The sequence below is a fragment of the Lithobates pipiens genome, unplaced genomic scaffold, assembly GCF_037356315.1.
Source record: "Lithobates pipiens isolate NorthernLeopardFrog02 unplaced genomic scaffold, aLitPip1_a1.2 Scaffold_3, whole genome shotgun sequence".
Taxonomy (NCBI): domain Eukaryota; kingdom Metazoa; phylum Chordata; class Amphibia; order Anura; family Ranidae; genus Lithobates; species Lithobates pipiens.
The window spans coordinates 81,366,155-81,385,034 of NW_027507790.1; the positions used below are offsets into that span (position 1 = coordinate 81,366,155).

Genomic DNA, 18,880 nt, shown 5'->3' on the forward strand with positions numbered 1-18,880 from the left:
ACCCATATGGATTTCTTTTCCTTAAACTCCAATTAATACTTTCAAGGCCCCATTTTCAGCATTTTAAGCTATAGGTTTCGTACTTATAATGATACATAGGCAAATAATTTCCTGTCAGTATATGATTGTGCTCTTTAATTCTATATATATGCAATCCAAAGCTGCGCTAAAGCGCTTCGCCTGTTTTAACCACTTGACCTCTGGAAGGTTTTACATCCCACACAGGAGACATTGTTAGAAGAGGCAGCAGAGGAGGGCCACGCTTGATCCGCATCCAAGCTTGCATCTGAAGTTGGGGTCTGCTGCTGTTCGGTCCGGGAGATCTCTCCATAGACACGCAGACTGGAACACCATTGAGGAAAAGGCCCCGGCTGGGTGTTAGCCACAGGCATTATTTGTCTGTCAGCTGGTAAGCGCACAATCTATGCTGTGGTGGTTCTACAAGGAAAGTCACAATTTATTTGTTTTGCAAGAAAAGTCACAAGGTTTTGGAAGTGGCTATCTGTACCAATCTGATAAAGATGTTTTTTATTGGAAACTTGTTGATTAAAATTTGACTTTCACCTTTTTCTATTTTTATTTATTCCTATCATTGATCATTCACTAGATTTACTGGTGTTCTATTCATAAGTTCTTATTTACAGAACATTTATTTACAGAGTATTTAATTATATCTGTATCACCAAGTTTTGTTTTAGAGCGCAGCTATTTTTGTTTTTCCCATTTGCGCGCGTGTATATATCTCTCACGTTGTGTTGCATCTTTTGTTAGATTTAAGTTGTTTTTTTTTTCCAGCGCAGTCTCTTACCATGTACTGTATTTTTATTGCTGCTGAATCTGGCTGTGCCGCCTGTCCACAGTAAAAGTACTGTGGGTGGTCCTAGACCATTTAATACTTGTATAAATTTCAGTGTATTCACTGTAAATGGGGTAGAAATTAAATGTCATCATATAACAAGTGAGACTCAAATAACAAATTTAGATCATGTTAGTACAATGAGTTTTATTTGTCCCTTCCAAGGTTTCAACACCTTGTAGGGTTATTTTTTTTTCCCTAAACAGGTTTATACAGTCTGAAAACGTTCAATAGTGCAACCTGTGCAAGCAAGAATTGACATTGTCCTTTTCACATCCTTATAAACAAGTACTATTGGAGGTGAAAGGAAAAAAACCTTACCCATATTATAGATAGCTATTCACATTTGTACATTAACATTTTAAACAGCTCAAGAAACTCTACAATGTCTTACAACATAGTAAATCGTATTCAAGTTACAGAGAAGGCAAAAACCACACACAGCAGGGAGCCTTGAGTGAACTACAGAACATTGTACAACTCAAGATGTGCCTTTGTTTACTAGTCAAATGTCTATTAAATTACAAGCAATGAAAAATCTGGAATCGTATTGTTCCCCTTTGTCATGACTGGGGGGGGGAGGGGAAAAAAAAAAAAAAAAAAAAAAAAAAAAAAAAAGGCACAAGCCCTTTTCTGCAGCACATTAGAAAGTCATTTTTACACTTAAAATATTACAGGTCACAAATTTTAAGAGCAAATGTGTTGAAAGATCTTACACAAAAAAAAAAAAAAAAAAAACTCAACTTAAATATTTAAAATACTATGTAAAAAATAAAATTATATAACTGGAGCTGAGGAACTGATCGTTTCCTGTAGACTTGAACTTTCCAAGTCTGTCTAGTCATGCTTTTGGAGACATGCGCTGCATTAACCAATATGGGGAAGAACACAAATATACCCTTTTTAAATACAGTGCATTTATGAAAGCATGCATCCTTCTTGCACGAGTGAAGAAAACCTTATATATACATATATTGGTATATGAATCATACCGCTAATGTACATGCGTGAAGGGAAACCTCCCCTTTGTAAAATGATTACCAAGACCCTGAGCACTGTATAGGAAATAACTGAACAGAAAGCAATGAGGTACAGCATTCAAGAAAAAGTCAGTTCCATAAAGAGGACCAAAATAAAAAATAAAACACTTATTGACTAAGAATACAGATGGGAAGCAGCAAAGAAAAGAAAACCAAAAAACAGATGTATGTGCCACTTTAAAAGGAACTTGCAGATTGCCACAAAGACTTAGAAAGTCCAGGTGTCCAACAAAACAGAGTGTCTGCCTATGCACAAGTAGACTTAATTTCTTTGGAATCTGGCCCTGATTTGTGTGCACTGTCAGCATTTCCAGTTCCTCTGTATTATGTCAGAGTCTCTACTGGGCAGATTTCCTACAGCGTGCTGAAATTACTGATACTCTGAGGATGAAGCTGTTGCCACATCTGCTTCTGCTGTACTGCAATCTGCTGAGATTGGTCTGAAGTTGACAGCAATGTTACTAGTGGTGAGACACAATTTGCTGGGATGATTAAACCTGTCGGGGGAAAAAAAAAAAAAAAAAAAAAAAAAAAAAAAGATTAATATACAAACACACCTATAAAAAGTCTGATCTTATCAGTGGAAGTTATTTAATAAATGGTCATATGTAAGAGCCATGCAGAGAATATGAATCCCACATTTCACAGAGTAGAAATGAATTACATTTGAGAAGAACACTTCTTTATTTCACCTGTGAGGACATTGGACTGGAAAAAACACAACAAACATGCTTTAGTTGAATTGTGTGAATCCTCCTCCTAAATCTGCCTCAGTATAACACATAGCCTCTTTCATTATCCAGTGAGAGGGAAGGAACGAGACCTATAACATGATTCTTTGCCATGTGTGACAGCGTTTTTTTTTTTTTGTTTCATCATAAACATGTGGTCCAGTAACTAAACATTCAAAGTTTGCACTTCTCACCTAGCGCTAAGTTGAGCTAAAGGAAACATACCGTTTTGCAGCACCTTAAACACTTAAAGCGGAGTTCCACCCAAAAGTGGAACTTCCACTTTAAGCACTCCTCACCCCCCCCCCGGCAACTTTTGGGGGGGGGGGGGGGGGGGGGGGAGAGAGAGAGAGAGAGAGAGAGAGAGAGAGAGAGAGAGAGAGAGAGAGAGAGAGAGAGAGAGAGAGAGAGAGAGAGAGAGAGAGAGAGAGAGAGAGAGAGAGAGAGAGAGAGAGAGAGAGAGAGAGAGAGAGAGAGAGAGAGAGAGAGAGAGAGAGAGAGAGAGAGAGAGAGAGAGAGAGAGAGAGAGAGAGAGAGAGAGAGAGCTCTTGGCTGCCTAGACGATTCCTCCTCTCCCCCTAGGCGGCCCCTCCCTTCTCTGGAATCTTCTGGGACATGCAACAGGTCCCAGAAGATTGCCTGGCCACTAGCAGAGCGCAGCGCGACTCGCGCATGGACAGTGCGTGCCCGGCCGTGAAGCCGAAAGCTGTCACCGCCCGGGTGCCCACAGTGGCTATGACGGCAGAGAGGGGGAGAGGAGTGATGCTCTGGGTGGCCGCATCACTGGACTGTGGGGACAGGGGAGTGTCTGTTTATTAAAAGTCAGCAGCTACACTTTTTGTAGCTGCTGACTTTTGATAAACTAAAAAATGTGTGGAACTCCGCTTTAAGGAGTTCATATTACACTTAAATAAATATTTAGCACTTTTATGTCATGCCTCTTCATTGACCATCAATTCTCCAACATGATGCAATGCACACAACCGACACTGCAGAGAAAGCAATAGATTGCAAGTAAATCCTGCAATCAAAGATGGTGCAGAATTGAATACAATTTATCTTCTGCTGTTTCATCTCTTCTCTGGCCTCTGCCAGAGCCAGTTATCACTGCCAAGCAAAAGGAACACAGTAGTTTGCAGTAACCAGCAAAGTCAAGGGAGGAAGCTGTACACCCCCACACCTTCTGATAGAATAGTGCCAAAGGATGCACTAGAAATAGGAGAATAAGCCATGTTCTCTCAAATTATCACCATATAGTTTGCAATATATTCTGCAAAGGTTAACAGCACATAGTCAAAAGTTACATTTTTGCAAGAGACAGACATTGGAAAAGGTGCAATTATATTTAGTGACAAAAAGCGGAGAACAAGTGTCCCTGTATCTATTGATAGGCACAAAGTTAAAGTGAAAGGTTGTACAGATATGGTTTAGGGGAAGAGCTGCCACTGCAAGTCTTCATTTTGCACTCTAATCATTTGTTATCTAGTGGCATCTTAAGTGGGACGGACAAAAGCCTAACCAAATAACTGCCCCAGCATGTTGTTGGGGTAGAATTGGTGCAAATCTCTGGATTCTGGGGTCTGTTGGAGATGGCCTGGCACAAATAGAACCACTCAGTGTTCTGCATTTCTGGGAATGTATGAATTTTACTAACTCCACATGCACCTTCACACACATAGGCCAAGCGTGCACAAGCTTTTACAAATCATTTTCAATGCTTCCGACACATTTCAAGCATTTCTTAACCACCTCCAGTCCGGGCCAGTTCAGACATTTTTCTCATACCCATGTAAAATTCTGAATAAAGTGGTTAAATGAGGCACTGGAGAATAAAGTGGTTAAAATGTTTTTTCTATGTTGCACGAGATTTGCACTTCAGTTTAATACAAATTTTTAGGAAAAACGTTCATTAATTTTAGTGCATACAAACACAATATCAATAGAATACCCAATGTTTGAGTAAAATCTAAGAAACGGTTATGCTGACTAAATAGATAACCATCATGTTGTGCCTTAAAAATGCACATGCCCATGGAAGGGCTACAAACTAGGGTTGTCCCGATACCACTTTAAGACCAAGTACAGGTACCGATACAGATTGTGTCATATGACAGATTTTAAAGCGCAATACGGATTAGGTGGCACTGATATGCAGAACTGATGAGCACTTATAGAATTCGGTAGCACTGATTAATGGCTGGCACTGATAGATGGCACTGACAAGTGGCACTTATGGGTATTAATAGGTGGCATTTATGGGCACTGATGGGCAGGCACTGAAATGCCATGAGCAAAGGCGGCCTGCGACGGCACGTCTTGATACTCCTTGCACTCGGCCGCATAAAAGCAGCTGCAGCCACCTTGCTGGACTGGGTGTAACAATATGTCCGCTGCTGACTTACTGCGGCCGAGTGCAGGGTGTACCACAATGGGCGTCGTGATGTCCAACCACTGACACCAACACGGAGCGTCACTTCCGTTGTTCCGTCCGCTGACTTCTGGTTGCGCCGAGTCGCTTTATTCATCTCTCCCAGGTATCGGATCTGGCATCGGGAGCATTTTTGCAAGTACTCGCACAAATGCTCGGTATCGGTATAACCCTACTACAAACTATGGTACATTAAATTATCCATAGGTGAGGTTTTAAAATCCTTTACAGGTTACCAGTTTAGAGTTACACAGGTGGCTGGTGATAGAATCATTTCACAGTGCGCGACCACAGGGGCACTGTAAATTTAATTTGAAAAATGTTGACACCATTTACAGACACCCTAGCTCTCTCCTCTGTACGCCAAAGCAGCTGATCAAAACAAAAAGTAAACAAACCGAACCCAGACTTGATTAAATCCTCATGTCACAGAGGTGCTGAACAACGATCATTCCTTTCACTGTCTAGGGCCTTCTATTTGACAGGTAGCATAGATAACGGGCTTCCCTGGTAGCATGGATGGCAGAGTCTGGTTAAGGTGGCACCTGTAAAAAGTGATGGGGAATCACTGGCTGAAGAAAATGATACCTGGATCATAACTGCAACCATGACCCAGATATCACTGTTCCTGTCCGAGGCTGTATAGCCCAAGCAAGGGAAGAGGTAAATGCCTTCAAAGTACCCTTTAGCTCCACTGTGGAAATATTAAAACACAAATTTTAATGGAAGCACTTTAACATTAAACAAATCTATGATCCATACATCAACAATACCGCTCCCTTGATCTCCCCTCTTATTCCTTTTCCAACACAGCCCTATCTCCTAAAAAAAAAAAAATATATCGTGTAGACCTCAGAAAAAAACCTTAAATAAAAAGGAGATGGATTTGGAAAGCTTTTAGATCAAACCTAATTGGATGTCTTATATCATTTTAACTGCTTGTACTTTGCTATCCAAGTAAGGCGACGTAAATTAACCTTTAGGTGACTTGTAATGCCATATTAACAATTAAAGAGGACTACCCCACCCTATAAAACTACCAATATTATGTAAAGTGTGAAAAAAACACAAGTATAGTTCCCTATAACCATGTGACTTAGTTTTTACCAGCGCTGTGCCTCTTGCCTGGGCCCAAGTTAATGCACTCCCATTTAGAAAACCTTCTTTCCTACTTCATGTGTGATATGTAGCTCATTAAAACATGCGCCCCATCTCACTACACAGAGCGGTCAGAGGGTGGTGGTGATTGGCTGGGTACCTGGTTTGGAGTTGGACTTCTTGTCTCACTGCCTCCTAGATGACCCCTCCCTGCAGTGTTCTGGGGCACGTGACAGGTCACAGAACATTGCCTGGCCATTGACGGAGCGCAGCGAAGATGTAAATGTCACAGCCGGGTGCCCACACTCAATGTTGGCGCTGTGAAGAGGAGGGGGGAAGAGAATGGAGGCTTCGGGCGGCCGCATCACTGGACTGTGGGACAGGTGAGCGGCTGTTTATTAAAAGTCTGCAGCTAAACTTTTTGCAGCTGCTGAGTTTTAATAAACTCAAAAAGCAGTGGAACGCCGCTTTAAGGAACATCTAAAATAAAAAAAAGCAATTAAACAAGACCAGCGTTGGCACAGCAGGAAACACAAAAAGTGGAGGGTATCCAACTTAGGATTCTAAAGCCCCATACACACTATCAGATTTTCTGCCGACTTTCCTTCAGAATTACCAAAACCATGTAATATGAGGTCAAACATTAGGAGTTTCAATGTGTATGCAATCAGGCAGGCCCTTCTACTACATGGTAAATCTGATGACAAAAAATCAGCAGACAATCTGATAGTGTGTATGGGGCTTTAGGCTGCAAGATACCATGAAGCCAAAAAAAAAAAAAAAAGAAGGTTAAAATTCAAGTGGAGGGACAACCTTCCAAAAGGGTACATAGAGGACAGATTTTTCAGGCTAGTACATTCTGCCTAGTCAGTATGACTTTTTCCTTTGATAAGGTCTGCAGAACATCTTCCCACGTTGTCCACATGGCTGATATTTACAGAATCACTGGCCAGGAAATTGCTTAACCACCTCCAGTTTCCCTGTCCGGAATTAGTAACCAACCTCACCTGAACAGACCCATCCTTGCATGCCTTTATTTAGTTATCAAAGAACAAACAGTGAAAAATACAGTGGAGATGTAAATCTTAATTACCAAATTCTAAAAAAAAAAAAAAAAAAAAAAAAAAAAAAAAACCTGTTGTGTAAAAGGTAGTTTTAAATATAGGAAAGAGTAAATCACAAACAAACAACTTTGTGGTAATGGCACATCTGAGTTTAAAACATGCAGAACTTTTTTTCCTTCTACATCTCTATATCATAATATATCATAATATATCTACCTGGTAATTGTAGGGTTTTTATAAACCGCACACTTTGGCCAGATTTAGACTACATTGATATGAGCACTAAAAAAAAAAAAAAAAAAAAAAAAAAAAAAAAAAAAAAAAAAAAAAAAAGGGGAAGATTTGTACACATTTGACCCCATCAAGCTCAACTTACCAACAATTCTTTGTCCATCTTCAGTTCGTAACCTTACGATTTGCATTTTTACATTGGTGCCACTCACTGAGGCAAGAACTCCTTCCACTTTAGTCCATACACTTAAGACAGATCCACAGAGAACATAATACGTCCGGCAGCGCAGACCAATCTCACACACCAGTCCTAGGCTTGCTTTCTTACAGTTGCCTCTCCTAGAGAGAATATCACAAGTATTATCTACTTAAAATATGTTTATACATGTAAAGTACCCCAGACATTAGATGGTTGTGGTTTGAGCCAGGCAGTTAAGGCAGAGCTTGTAATCACATTATGACAACTTCAGTTTTAACATATGCCAAACAAAAAAAGAAAGACAAAAAAAATGAAAATATACATTAAGACTGGAAAAGGTAATGTTTAAGCATTTATTTTTTTTCCCCATTTTAGGTGGGTGATGGCAGGTTCAGCGAGTTGACTTTACCATAAAACCCTTTTTTCAAGCAAGTAATTGAGGAATACTGCAAACTAGGGGCAAGTCAAAAAGCCACTGGTGTTTGTGTCTCTCCCCTCTCCCCTCCCCCCCCCCCCCAGTAGAGGATCAGAGGGTGAAATTTAGAAAATTATATAATATATAATTATATATATATATAATTTACTATCCATCCAAGTATAAGAAAAAGGAAGGTCTCCCAGTTCAGATCACTATTACCGGAGCAGACTATTCAGTAATATCCTCAAAACTAGCATCATAATTATTTTAAAAAAATTTGACAGCCCCTCCTTCTCCTCAAATGGATTAAAGCATACCATAATAGGTTACAAGAAACAAAAAAGAAAATCTCCAGAGCTAAATAAAATGGCAAATATCAAGGGGTTTGGCCTCAAAATTGTAAACCGATCACGGGAAAATAAAAATGGGTACCATCATCCTAATATTATATTAAGGAAAAAGTGGAGAGACAGTTCCAAAAGCTGTTGTCCACTCATGGAAGAAATGGACCATCTCAGTACCAGTAGGCAAAATACACGTTATAAAATAAAAAAATAAAAAATTGTTTCATTTTACATATAAAAAAACAAAAAACAAACACTAGACAGGATATCAAAAATCAATATATAAAAGCAAAGAACTGTCGATACAGTAAATGAATAGTTGTAGACTTCAAGAGTAGAGTCAGTTTAAGGTCCACACAGGACATATAACCCTCTATATGTTTCCTGATCAAGGGATCGCTTCATCAGGAGATTATCTACAATTTCAGTTTTTTTTTCACATACCCCAGCTTTTTTAAATTCCTCGACCTTCCCAAATGGACAAAAACATTCCCAAGTGACAGCTATACTATATTGGTGTAGATATGCATTTTTTACACTGCTGTAGAATATAGAGGATACTCACCAATAAGCATGTGTACATATATCAGCAGAAGACGTATACTGTTCTTTCCAGTGAGCATAAGCATCATCAGAGGGTACCTGGAAAGGAAAAACGATTAACTTCACTACCTACATAAAATTATAGAGGGAAAAAAAAAAAAAAATAAAAAACAATCACAATACTTTATCTCCTAAGCAATATAATGTGTTGCATAATAAAATCCCATGTAACCAAACAAATATTACGTGGACTATCTAGTGTCTAAAATTGAAATTCTCTAATACTTTCTACGCCATGCCCCACTAAAATGTTAAAGCACAGCTGAACTCTCTGCATTACTCTAATGCAGTCAGACTGTGTAAACCGCAACAAAATAAGCAGATTTTCCTTTTCTAGTGCTGCATCAAGAGTCAAAATAGCATGTGAATAAAACACCTTGAAGAGTCAAAGTGCTGCAATTACCAGTGCTCTAGCTTACAGAGTAGCATTGTTGATTGGGTAAGGGCTGCGGAGTCACAGAAAAGTGATCGGGTGGATCTAGTCACCCAGATAACTTGCATAATAAAAGCCACTTACTGGCTGAGCAAAACTGTAAATTCTTCCAAAAGCTACTGCAGCCATGAGCTTGTTTAACCTGTTCAGACTTGATGTACCAGACACATCCAAATAGTTGAAGGTGTTAAGGCAGTCTGTATATAAAACAAGGACAGACTAATAACACCAGTTTTACTTAGGGCCGGTTCACACTGCAGGCGATGCGAGGCGACACCGTCTTGCCTCGCCGGGACCTGCCGCGACCTCAGCGGCAACTTGCAGATGACTTCCGTATAGAAGTCAATGCAAGTCGCCCCGAGGTCGCCCGAAAGTAGTACAGGAACCTTTTTTCTGAGTCGGAGCGACTCGAGTTGCTCCTCTCAGAACGGTTCCATTGTACAGAACGGGGGCGACTTGTCAGATTGCGGCGAGGCGAGTCGTGTCGCCTCGCATCGCCCGCAGTGTGAACCGGCCCTAATGCAGTTTTAATTGAAAATTAACCACTGAATTGGATGTGAAAATGTATAGTTTGTCTGAAGCATCACAATCCCCATGCCCCATCAAAACATAAGACCACAACACCTTTGCCACAGCAAAAGGTTTGAAGAAAAAAAGAAAAAAAGTGCAGCTCTTTTTCGGCTATTCTACATGGCTTCACTAAAAACATTCTACCGATCATTATTTGATGAAGGTAATTTACAAATGAGGTCACTGCTATAGCTTTAAGCGTATATAATCCATAAAACCTCTATACGGTCAACAATACAAAAGATTAGACAAAAACAAACAGGCTGGTCTGCAATGCATTACACAGAAATGTTAGCCTCAAAGTCAAATGCACAAGGGAAACTTCCAGGTTCTGGCTGTAGGACCATTCTCATAAGCATGACTGCACAAATATAACAGAAGTAATTAGTAATTGATGCAGCACTGCAGCCCTGATCACATATATAGTGCTAGATATTAGAGGAAACATGGTCTGACAGAAAATACATAGTTTGTTCAAGGCTGATCAAGTTCTGAAAAAGATAGCCGCTTGTGTTGAAGCCAATGAACCAGCATGTCAGTTACAGTTGTCAGGAGAGCAAGTCGTGCCTTAACCCTGTACGATCAAGAGAAAAAAATTAAATAAAATGGGACTTCTCTGTAAATTCCATATGTTGAAGTACAGTACAAAGGCAGAATATACATACACCATGGGTTATAGACATGTACCTTCAAGGTGACTGGACACTAGCAAAGCTTTGGAGGAACCACTCCTTGGACACCTCATAACCCTAGTCAGCTCCACGAGTCCTCCATTTTGTAGCAAGCATTAGAGAGTAACCTAATGAATGGAAGGAGAAGATGGCCTGTACTGTACTCCAAGATATGAAATTACAGGCAAGTCAATATTCCTCTCCTCCTAATTGTACAGTACAGCACAAAGGTAGAGTATTCATACACCATAGGATGCCCCCAAGCAATGAAGAAGGTGGGCAACAATGAGTCAAACAGATCTATGCCCATAGGCGCAAAAGGAAATGCATAACACAGCTGGTGTGCCCAGCTTTGAGTGAACGTGTCCACTCTGATGTTGCCATCTGTGGGATCCAGTGAGAAGAACCTTGGCAGCTTTTCGGTTAGTCTTTGAAGCAAACAGATCTACCTTCGGCACACCCCAGGTTTGCGTAATCCACAAGAAGACTGCTTGGTTTAGAGACCACTCTGTTTTATGGTCTTGGACATAGAATGTCTGCCAGCATGTCGATAGTCCCCTTCAGGTGGATGCCAGAAATTGATCTGATGTTGATCTCGGCCCATGGCTCAAACAAGGGGATTTTTTTCTCCCCTTGCCTGTTAAGGTATGCCACTGTTGGGGCCTTGTCTGACATCTCTGCCCTGGATAGCTGGTTGCAATGCTCTCCACAATTTCTCTACAGCTTTTAATTCCCTCATATTTTAGGAGGAAAGACCATATTTTAGGGCGCAGATCCCCAGGTGTGCCCCCCAGCCTAGGGTACTGGCATCTGTGGTGATCCTCACAGAATTGGCTTGCGTCCATCTGAGCCCCTCACCGCAACAGTGTGGATTAAGCCACCACTGAAGAGATTGTTTGACCAAACGAGGGACCGGAATGGACATCTCTAAGCATGAGGGATCGCCATCCTACGGGGTCAAAATGATTTTATAGAGGCCTCATATGGACTAGTACCCAGATGATGGCTGGCATCTAGGACGTAATCAGTCCTAGCACTGCCTCGTTCTTTTCTTCCGTCGGAAAGGTTTTGGTTACTCTGGCGTCTAGCACATAACCCAAGTATACGACACCTGGCTTGGGGTCAGCTGCAATTTTTCTGTATTTAATATCCACCCCAGGTTTTGTGGAAAGGAAATACTTGGAGGTTGTTTTCTATACCTGCCAAGAACAGCAGATTGTCTAGGTATGGTACCACACCTATGCCTTGCTGTCCCAGGCCCTTTAAAGCTTCTGTCATAATCTTTGAGAAGATTCTGGGTTCCAGAAGAGATGCCGAAAAGGCAAAGATGTGTACTGCAGATGCCGGGTGGCCGCCGGCCCCTGGATCGTGAACCTTAGGTATCTGACTTTTTTTTATGGGTACAATATGCATCTTGCAAGTCTAATGTGGCCATGCCCTTCTGTTGAGCGGCTTCCTTGTTAAATCTCCTGAACTGAAGAAAGGGTGCCTTCCCCTGCCTTTTCGTTTAGGGGAACCCTTTGTTCTTCGATGCGGTCCGGTCCAGGATAGTTTCCAGTAGAGCTGAAACAACTAATCAATTAATCAACAACTAATCGATTATGAAATTAATCGATTACTATTTTCATATTTGATTAATCGGCCAGTAACAAAATGGGGTTAAAGTAAGAGTCTGATGATATTTACCAGATTGACCCTTTAATAGTATATCTCTCTCTTCTAATGGTATATGCAGCATCTCTCTCCTCTAATGGTATATACAGCATCTCTCTCCTCTAATATATACAGTATATCTCTTCTGTCTGTTATTCTCAGAATGGATTAGATATTTTGCTCCCTAACCATATACTTGGTTATTTATATTCACCACTGCATAGAGAGATATTTAAGAATAAATTGCCTTTTTTTAAACTTTACATATTAACTTAATTATACACCACGCTTTTTTTTAAGGTTATTAACCGATTAATCGAAATAATAATCGCCCAACTAATTGATTATGAAAATAATCGTTAGTTGCAGCCTTAGTTTCCAGGTGTGGCCTGAACAGCAAATTTCCTGTGAATGGGATCCAACACAGCCTATTCTTCGAGGCGATGTCCCCTCCCATGACTTTCAAACAGGCCTTTTCTCACTAAGGCCGTGGCCCTTGAAGATATTCTTACTGTTTCTGCAGAGGCATCCACTAGGAAATGGTCCTCACCAACTCTTCCCTTGGTGTGTCTCCTAACAGTTGAGACCGCCAGCTAACAGAGCTAGCTTTGCAGGTGGAAGTTATTGCCAGATTCAAAAAACGCTGCCCCTGCTTCCCATGCTCCCATCATCAAAAGCCAAGTCGGATTTGTTTGAGACTCTTGCGAGGGAGGCATCCACTTTGGGACATTTTGCTCACATCTTGGGGGTCTTCCTCAGCAAATGGATACCTGCCTTTGATCGCAACTGGTATGAAGAGCCTCTTTTCTGGCTTCTCCCACTCTCTCATGACTATGCGTTTAAGAGTTTGACGCTCCGGAAACATTGTGTTTTCTGGGCTGCAACCCTTAGTATGTTTTGTTGTGCAGGGAAAACTATGCGGCTTTTTGCTCTTTGAGTGTATGCTATAGACTTTATAAGGTTATCCATATCTTCAGATGAAAATGGGGTGCCCTCCGATGCCGGGTTATCCTCCTTGGAATCTGAGCATGAGCCATACCGAGTCTCAGAGTTACTTGAATCAACCTCCTGATCTTCCTCTTCCCCGCTACCCGAGGGGATACATACAGTTGTGTGAAAAAGTGTTTGCCCCCTTCCTAATTTCCTGTTCCTTTGCATGTTTTACACACTTAAGTGTTTCGGAACATCAAACCAATTTAAACAATACTCAAGGACAACACAAGTAAACACAAAATGCAATTTGTAAATGAAGGTGTTTATTATTAAAGGTGAAAAAAAATCCAAACCATCATGGCCCTGTGTGAAAAAGTGATTGCCCCCCTTGTTAAAACATACTATAACTGTGGTTGTCCACACCTGAGTTCAATTTCTCTAGCCATACCCAGGCCTGATTATTGCCACACCTGTTCACAATCAAGGCATCACTTAAATAGGAGCTGCTTGACACAGTAAGGTCCACCAGAAGATCCTTAAAAGCTACACATCATGCCGAGACCCAAAGAAATTCAGGAACAATTGAGAAAGAAAGTAATTGAGATCTATCAGTCTGGAAAGGGTTATAAAGCCATTTCCAAAGCTTTGGGAATCCAGTGAACCACAGTGAGAGCCATTATCCACAAATGGAGAAGACAAGGAATAGTGGTGAACCTTCCCAGGAGTGGCCGGCCGCCCAAAATTACCCCAAGAGCGCAGCGACGACTAATCCAAGAGGTCACAAAAGACCCCACAACAACGTCCAAGGAACTGCAGGCCTCACTTGCCTCAGTTAAGGTCAGCGTTCATGCCTCCACCATCAGGAAAAGACTGGGCAAAAATGGCCTGCATGGCAGAGTTCCAAGGAGAAAACCACTGCTGAGCAAAAACAACATCAAAGCTCGTCTCAATTTCTCCACAACACATCTTGATGATCCCCAAGACTTTTGGGACAACATTTTGTGGACCGATGAGACAAAAGTGGAACTCTTTGGAAGGTGTGTGTCCAAGTATATCTGGCGTAGAAGGAACACTGCATTTCATAAAAAGAACATTATACCAACAGTAAAATATGGTGGTGGTAGTGTGATGGTCTGGGGCTGTTTTGCTGCTTCAGGACCTGGAAGACTTGCCGTGATAAAAAGGAACTATGAATTCTGCTGTCTACCAAGAGATCCTGAAGGAGAATGTCCGACCATCTGTTCGTGTACTCAAGCTGAAACGAACTTGGGTTCTGCAGCAGGACAATGATCCTAAACACACCAGCAAGTCCACCACCGAATGGCTGAAGAAAAACAAAATGAAGACTTTGTAGTGGCCTAGCCAAAGTCCTGACCTGAATCCTATTGAGATGTTGTGGTATGACCTTAAAAAGGCCGTTCATGCTCGAAAACCCTCTAATGTAACTGAATTAGGACAATTCTGCAAAGATGAGTGGGCCAAAATTCCTCCAGGACGCTGTAAAAGCCTCATTGCACGTTATCGCAAACGCTTGGTTGCAGTTGTTGCTGCTAAGGGTGGCCCAACCAGTTATTAGGTTTAGGGGGCAATCACTTTTTCACACAGGGCCATGATGGTTTGGATTTTTTTTTCACCTTTAATAATAAACACCTTCATTTACAAATTGCATTTTGTGTTTACTTGTGTTGTCCTTGACTATTGTTTAAATTGGTTTGATGTTCTGAAACACTTAAGTGTGACAAACATGCAAAGGAACAGGAAATGAGGAAGGGGGCAAACACTTTTTCACACCACTGTACCTTGCTGGTAGATGGGGTACTGATTTGGCTAGAGTTTGCTGGCATCTCCAGCTTCTATGCTGCTGACCGTATTGGCCCAATAGTCCTCCCAAGGCCCCCTGGGCTGAATGGGATGCTGGTCAGGGAGACCCCTGCAGAAAGCACAGCGACTGGATAAAATAAAAACGCTCAGTTTTTGTGGGTCCGGAGGAAACAAAAAAACAAAACAAAAAAACTGAGGCACACAGGTAAGACTAACAAATTTATAATGGTGGACTAAAGCATTTCCTGTTGCAGGAAGGAGGAGCCCATCTCTCGGATGCTGCCCTGGAGGATGACTGGAGAAAAGCTCTTTACAGGAAAGGGCGGCTGGTTCACCAGTTCAGAAACGTGTCTGGCAGAAGTGATAGTGACCAAAAAAGGTTACTTTTCATGAGAGATCCTCTAGGGCAGTGATGGCGAACCTTGGCACCCCAGATGTTTCGGAACTACATTTCCCATGATGCTCATGCACTCTGCAGTGTAGCTGAGCATCATGGGAAATGTAGTTCCAAAACATCTGGGGTGCCAAGGTTCGCCATCACTGCTCTAGGGAGATATACCTGGTTCAAAGGGTGGTTTTGCAGGGCACAAGATCAAGCTGGAATCCCAAGGAAGCATGGGGGGGGGGGGCTGAATAGGAGATTCTTACAAGGGAAAGTGAAGCCAAGAGGCCTTTAACGTCTTAACCACTTCAGCCCCGGACCAATTGTCAGCCTAAGGACCAGAGGTCTTTTTACAATTTCACACTGCACTGCTTTAACTGGTAATTGTGCGGTCATGCAATGTTGTACCCAAACGAAATTTGCGTCCTTTTCTTCCCACAAATAGAGCTTTCTTTTGATGGCATTTGATTGCCTCTGCGATTTTTATTTTTTACGATATAGAAGGAAAAAAGACTGAAAATTTAAAAAAAAAAATTCTAATTTTGTTATAAGAAAAATTGAATGAACTAAATTTTAGTCATACATTTAGGCCAAAATGTATTCAGCCACGTCTTTACTAAAAAAAAAAAAAAAAAGTCAATAAGCGTATATTTATTGGTTTGCGCAAAAGTTATAGCGTCTACAATCTAGAGTACATTTTCTGGAATTTACAAAAACGGTTAGCGATGGCAGGGATCAGGCCTGACTGCGAACGCTGCAGTTATGTGTTTAGTGTTTTATAAGTGACAGTGATAGATCGATACTGCACTTGGGTGGGCTGGGCAGAGGGGCAAAACGCAGGTGCTAGCAGGTATCTGGGCTGATCCTGCTAACAATGCGTTTTTTTGGAACCCTAAACTGCTGGGGACACTAGTATAGATCTGATCCGATCAGATATTGATCTGTTCACAATCTATACCACTACGGGAGGTGTATGCTTTGCGCGTGGGTGTTAGCGGTACTGGCACTAACCTAGCGCTGCCTGGGGCGACGCAGACCCTGACCCTAAAACCCAATTGATATCACCCGCTGGGTGATCAGGGAGTTAAACCTTTATTGGGTAATAAATGGTGGGTGCCCTGATGCTATAAAAAGCGAACTAACCAGAGTCACCCGTAACATTTATACGGTGATCACTGGTGAAAGGGTTAACTAGGGGCAATCAGGGGGTTAAAATCTTTATTAGGTAGTATATGGGGGGGTCCCTGACGCTATATAAAAAACTGACGGGGAACCTAAATAACTAACTGGCTAACCAGCGTCGCCAGTGGCAATTATACGGTGATCGCTGGTGAAAGGGTTAACTCTAGGGGCAATCAGGGGGTTAAAACCTTTATTGGGTAGTATATGGGGGTACCTAGCGCTATAAAAACCTGGCGGTGAACCTAAAAAAAATAACTAGCTACCTAGCGGCACCAGTGACACTAATGCAGCGATCAGAAAAATGCTTAGTGACACTGGCAAAAGGGGGTGAAAGGGGTTAACTCTAGGGCCAATCAGGCGGTCAAACCTTTTTTGGGGGGGGGGGGGGATTGGGGGGGGGGTGATAGGGGGCTACCCTGGACCTAACACTAACTGGCCTGACAGTTTTAACTGTCACAACTGGCACTAAATGCAGTGGTCAGTAAGTAAATAAATGATCACTCCAATCAGTGACGGGGGGGGGGGGGGGGGGGGGGGCGATTTGTGTGCCTATGTGTACCTACATGTCAGTGTAGTGTTTGGTGCACCGTTTTCTCCTCGCAGTCCGGTCAAAGACCGCCCGAGGGAATGACATCACTTCCTCCCTGCCTGTGTTTACACTACACAGGCGGGGGAAGCTTCTCATTCGCCAGGAACCGAAATGGACCGCCGCAGCCGCTGGAAGGCAAGCACGTACATGTACGTGCTTGTGCCTGTCGGTGCCATTCTGCCGACGTACATTGACATGCGGCGGTCCTTAAGTGGTTAACGACCGCCTCGTACATATACCTCGGTACTTTGAAGAGGGATATCTCGGTAATGGCAGCACCTGCTGCCACAACCAAAATATCCCTCTTTACAGGAGGCGGTTCTGTGTGCGATAACGGTGGTCTCCGCCGCAAGATCACCGTTATCGGCGGATGGAGAGGTGCCACCCCCCTACTGCCGCTTACTGGAGCAGTCGGGTCCTTCTTGCTGCTGGATATGGAGATGAGTGAGGCTAAGATGGCCCCCACTCGTCTCTATACCATAGGAGGGCGGAAGCGACATCAAAATGTCACTTCCGCCCATACCTCTTAAAAAGGAACATTTTTTCAATGTCACTTTTTTCAAATTACCGTATTCATCGGGGTATAACACGCACCCCCAAGTTTAGGAGGGCATTTTAAGGAAAAAAGTTTTAGGAGGGAAGTTTAAAAGGGGAAAAAAAAAAAAAAAAAAAAAAAAAAAACTTCCATTTAAATGCCCGTCAATGCAGCCTTATCAGTGTGCATCTGCAGCCTTGTCCATCATTGCAGAATGATCAGTGTCATTTGCAGCTTGCCCACCGCTGTTCGCAGCTTTGCAGAGTGTCATTTGCAGCTTGCCAGTGTCATTTCCAGCTCACCCAGCGCTGTTTGCAGCCTTGCCCATGTTTAAATATCCCGGCGCCGAGACAGACCGAGCGAGCGCCGCCGAAAAAGACCGAGCCGTCTGCTCGGCTCCGCTCGTAGTCCCGCCTCCCTGCTGTTTCTGGAGCGAGCGCTGTCGAAAAAGACCGAGCCGACTCTACTGTGTACTCGGCTCAGCTCGGCTTGCAGTCCCGCCCATACTGGTACCATTGACTACCGTTTTCATATGCGGGCTCTACGCACACATATGCATTCACTTCTGTGCGCAAGCTCATCGGGACAGGGTATTTAATATAGATCTTATATGCAATAAAAAAAATAAAGTCATTTGAAAAAAAATGACATTGAAAATTTTTTAATTTAAGAGGTATGGGTGGAAGTGACATTTTGGTGTCGCTTCCGCCCTCCTATGGTATAGAGACGAGTGGGGGCCATCTTAGCCTCACTCATCTCCACACCCAGCAGTGTGCAGGACCCGATCACCTCCACCGCTACCGATGGCTCCGGTAAGCAGCGGAGGGAATGGGAGAGGGGATGGCACCTCCTCCGCCGCCAACAGTGATCTCGTGGCAAACCCACCACAGAGACCACCATTATCGTACACACGACCGCCTCCTGTAAAGATGGATATCTTGGTTGTGGCAGCAGCTGCTGCCGTTACGGAGATATCCCTCTTCAAAGTGCCGATGTATATGTAAAGGAGACGGTCGGTAAGTGGTTAAAAAAGGATAAATAGAAGCTGAAAAACCTGATCTTTAAGGGTATTTAAGGCCAATTTCTGGTCAAGATCTGT

The 18,880-nt window shown here is 42.5% G+C and overlaps 1 protein-coding gene across 4 annotated transcripts in view; it reads right to left on the reverse strand.

The window, feature by feature from the left end:
• Nucleotides 1-983: 983 nt before the first annotated feature.
• SBNO1 (strawberry notch homolog 1) overlaps nucleotides 984-18,880 on the reverse strand; it is a 95,140-nt gene continuing 77,243 nt past the window's right edge. For all 4 annotated transcript variants that reach the window (XM_077461916.1, XM_077461914.1, XM_077461913.1 and 1 more), the window contains 3 exons: nucleotides 8,975-9,051; nucleotides 7,594-7,787; nucleotides 984-2,393 (listed from right to left, as the gene is read on the reverse strand). In XM_077461916.1, coding sequence (XP_077318042.1) covers nucleotides 2,251-2,393; nucleotides 7,594-7,787; nucleotides 8,975-9,051 — 414 coding nt within the window. In that variant the 3' untranslated portion in view covers nucleotides 984-2,250. The remainder of the gene's footprint in view (nucleotides 2,394-7,593; nucleotides 7,788-8,974; nucleotides 9,052-18,880) is intronic.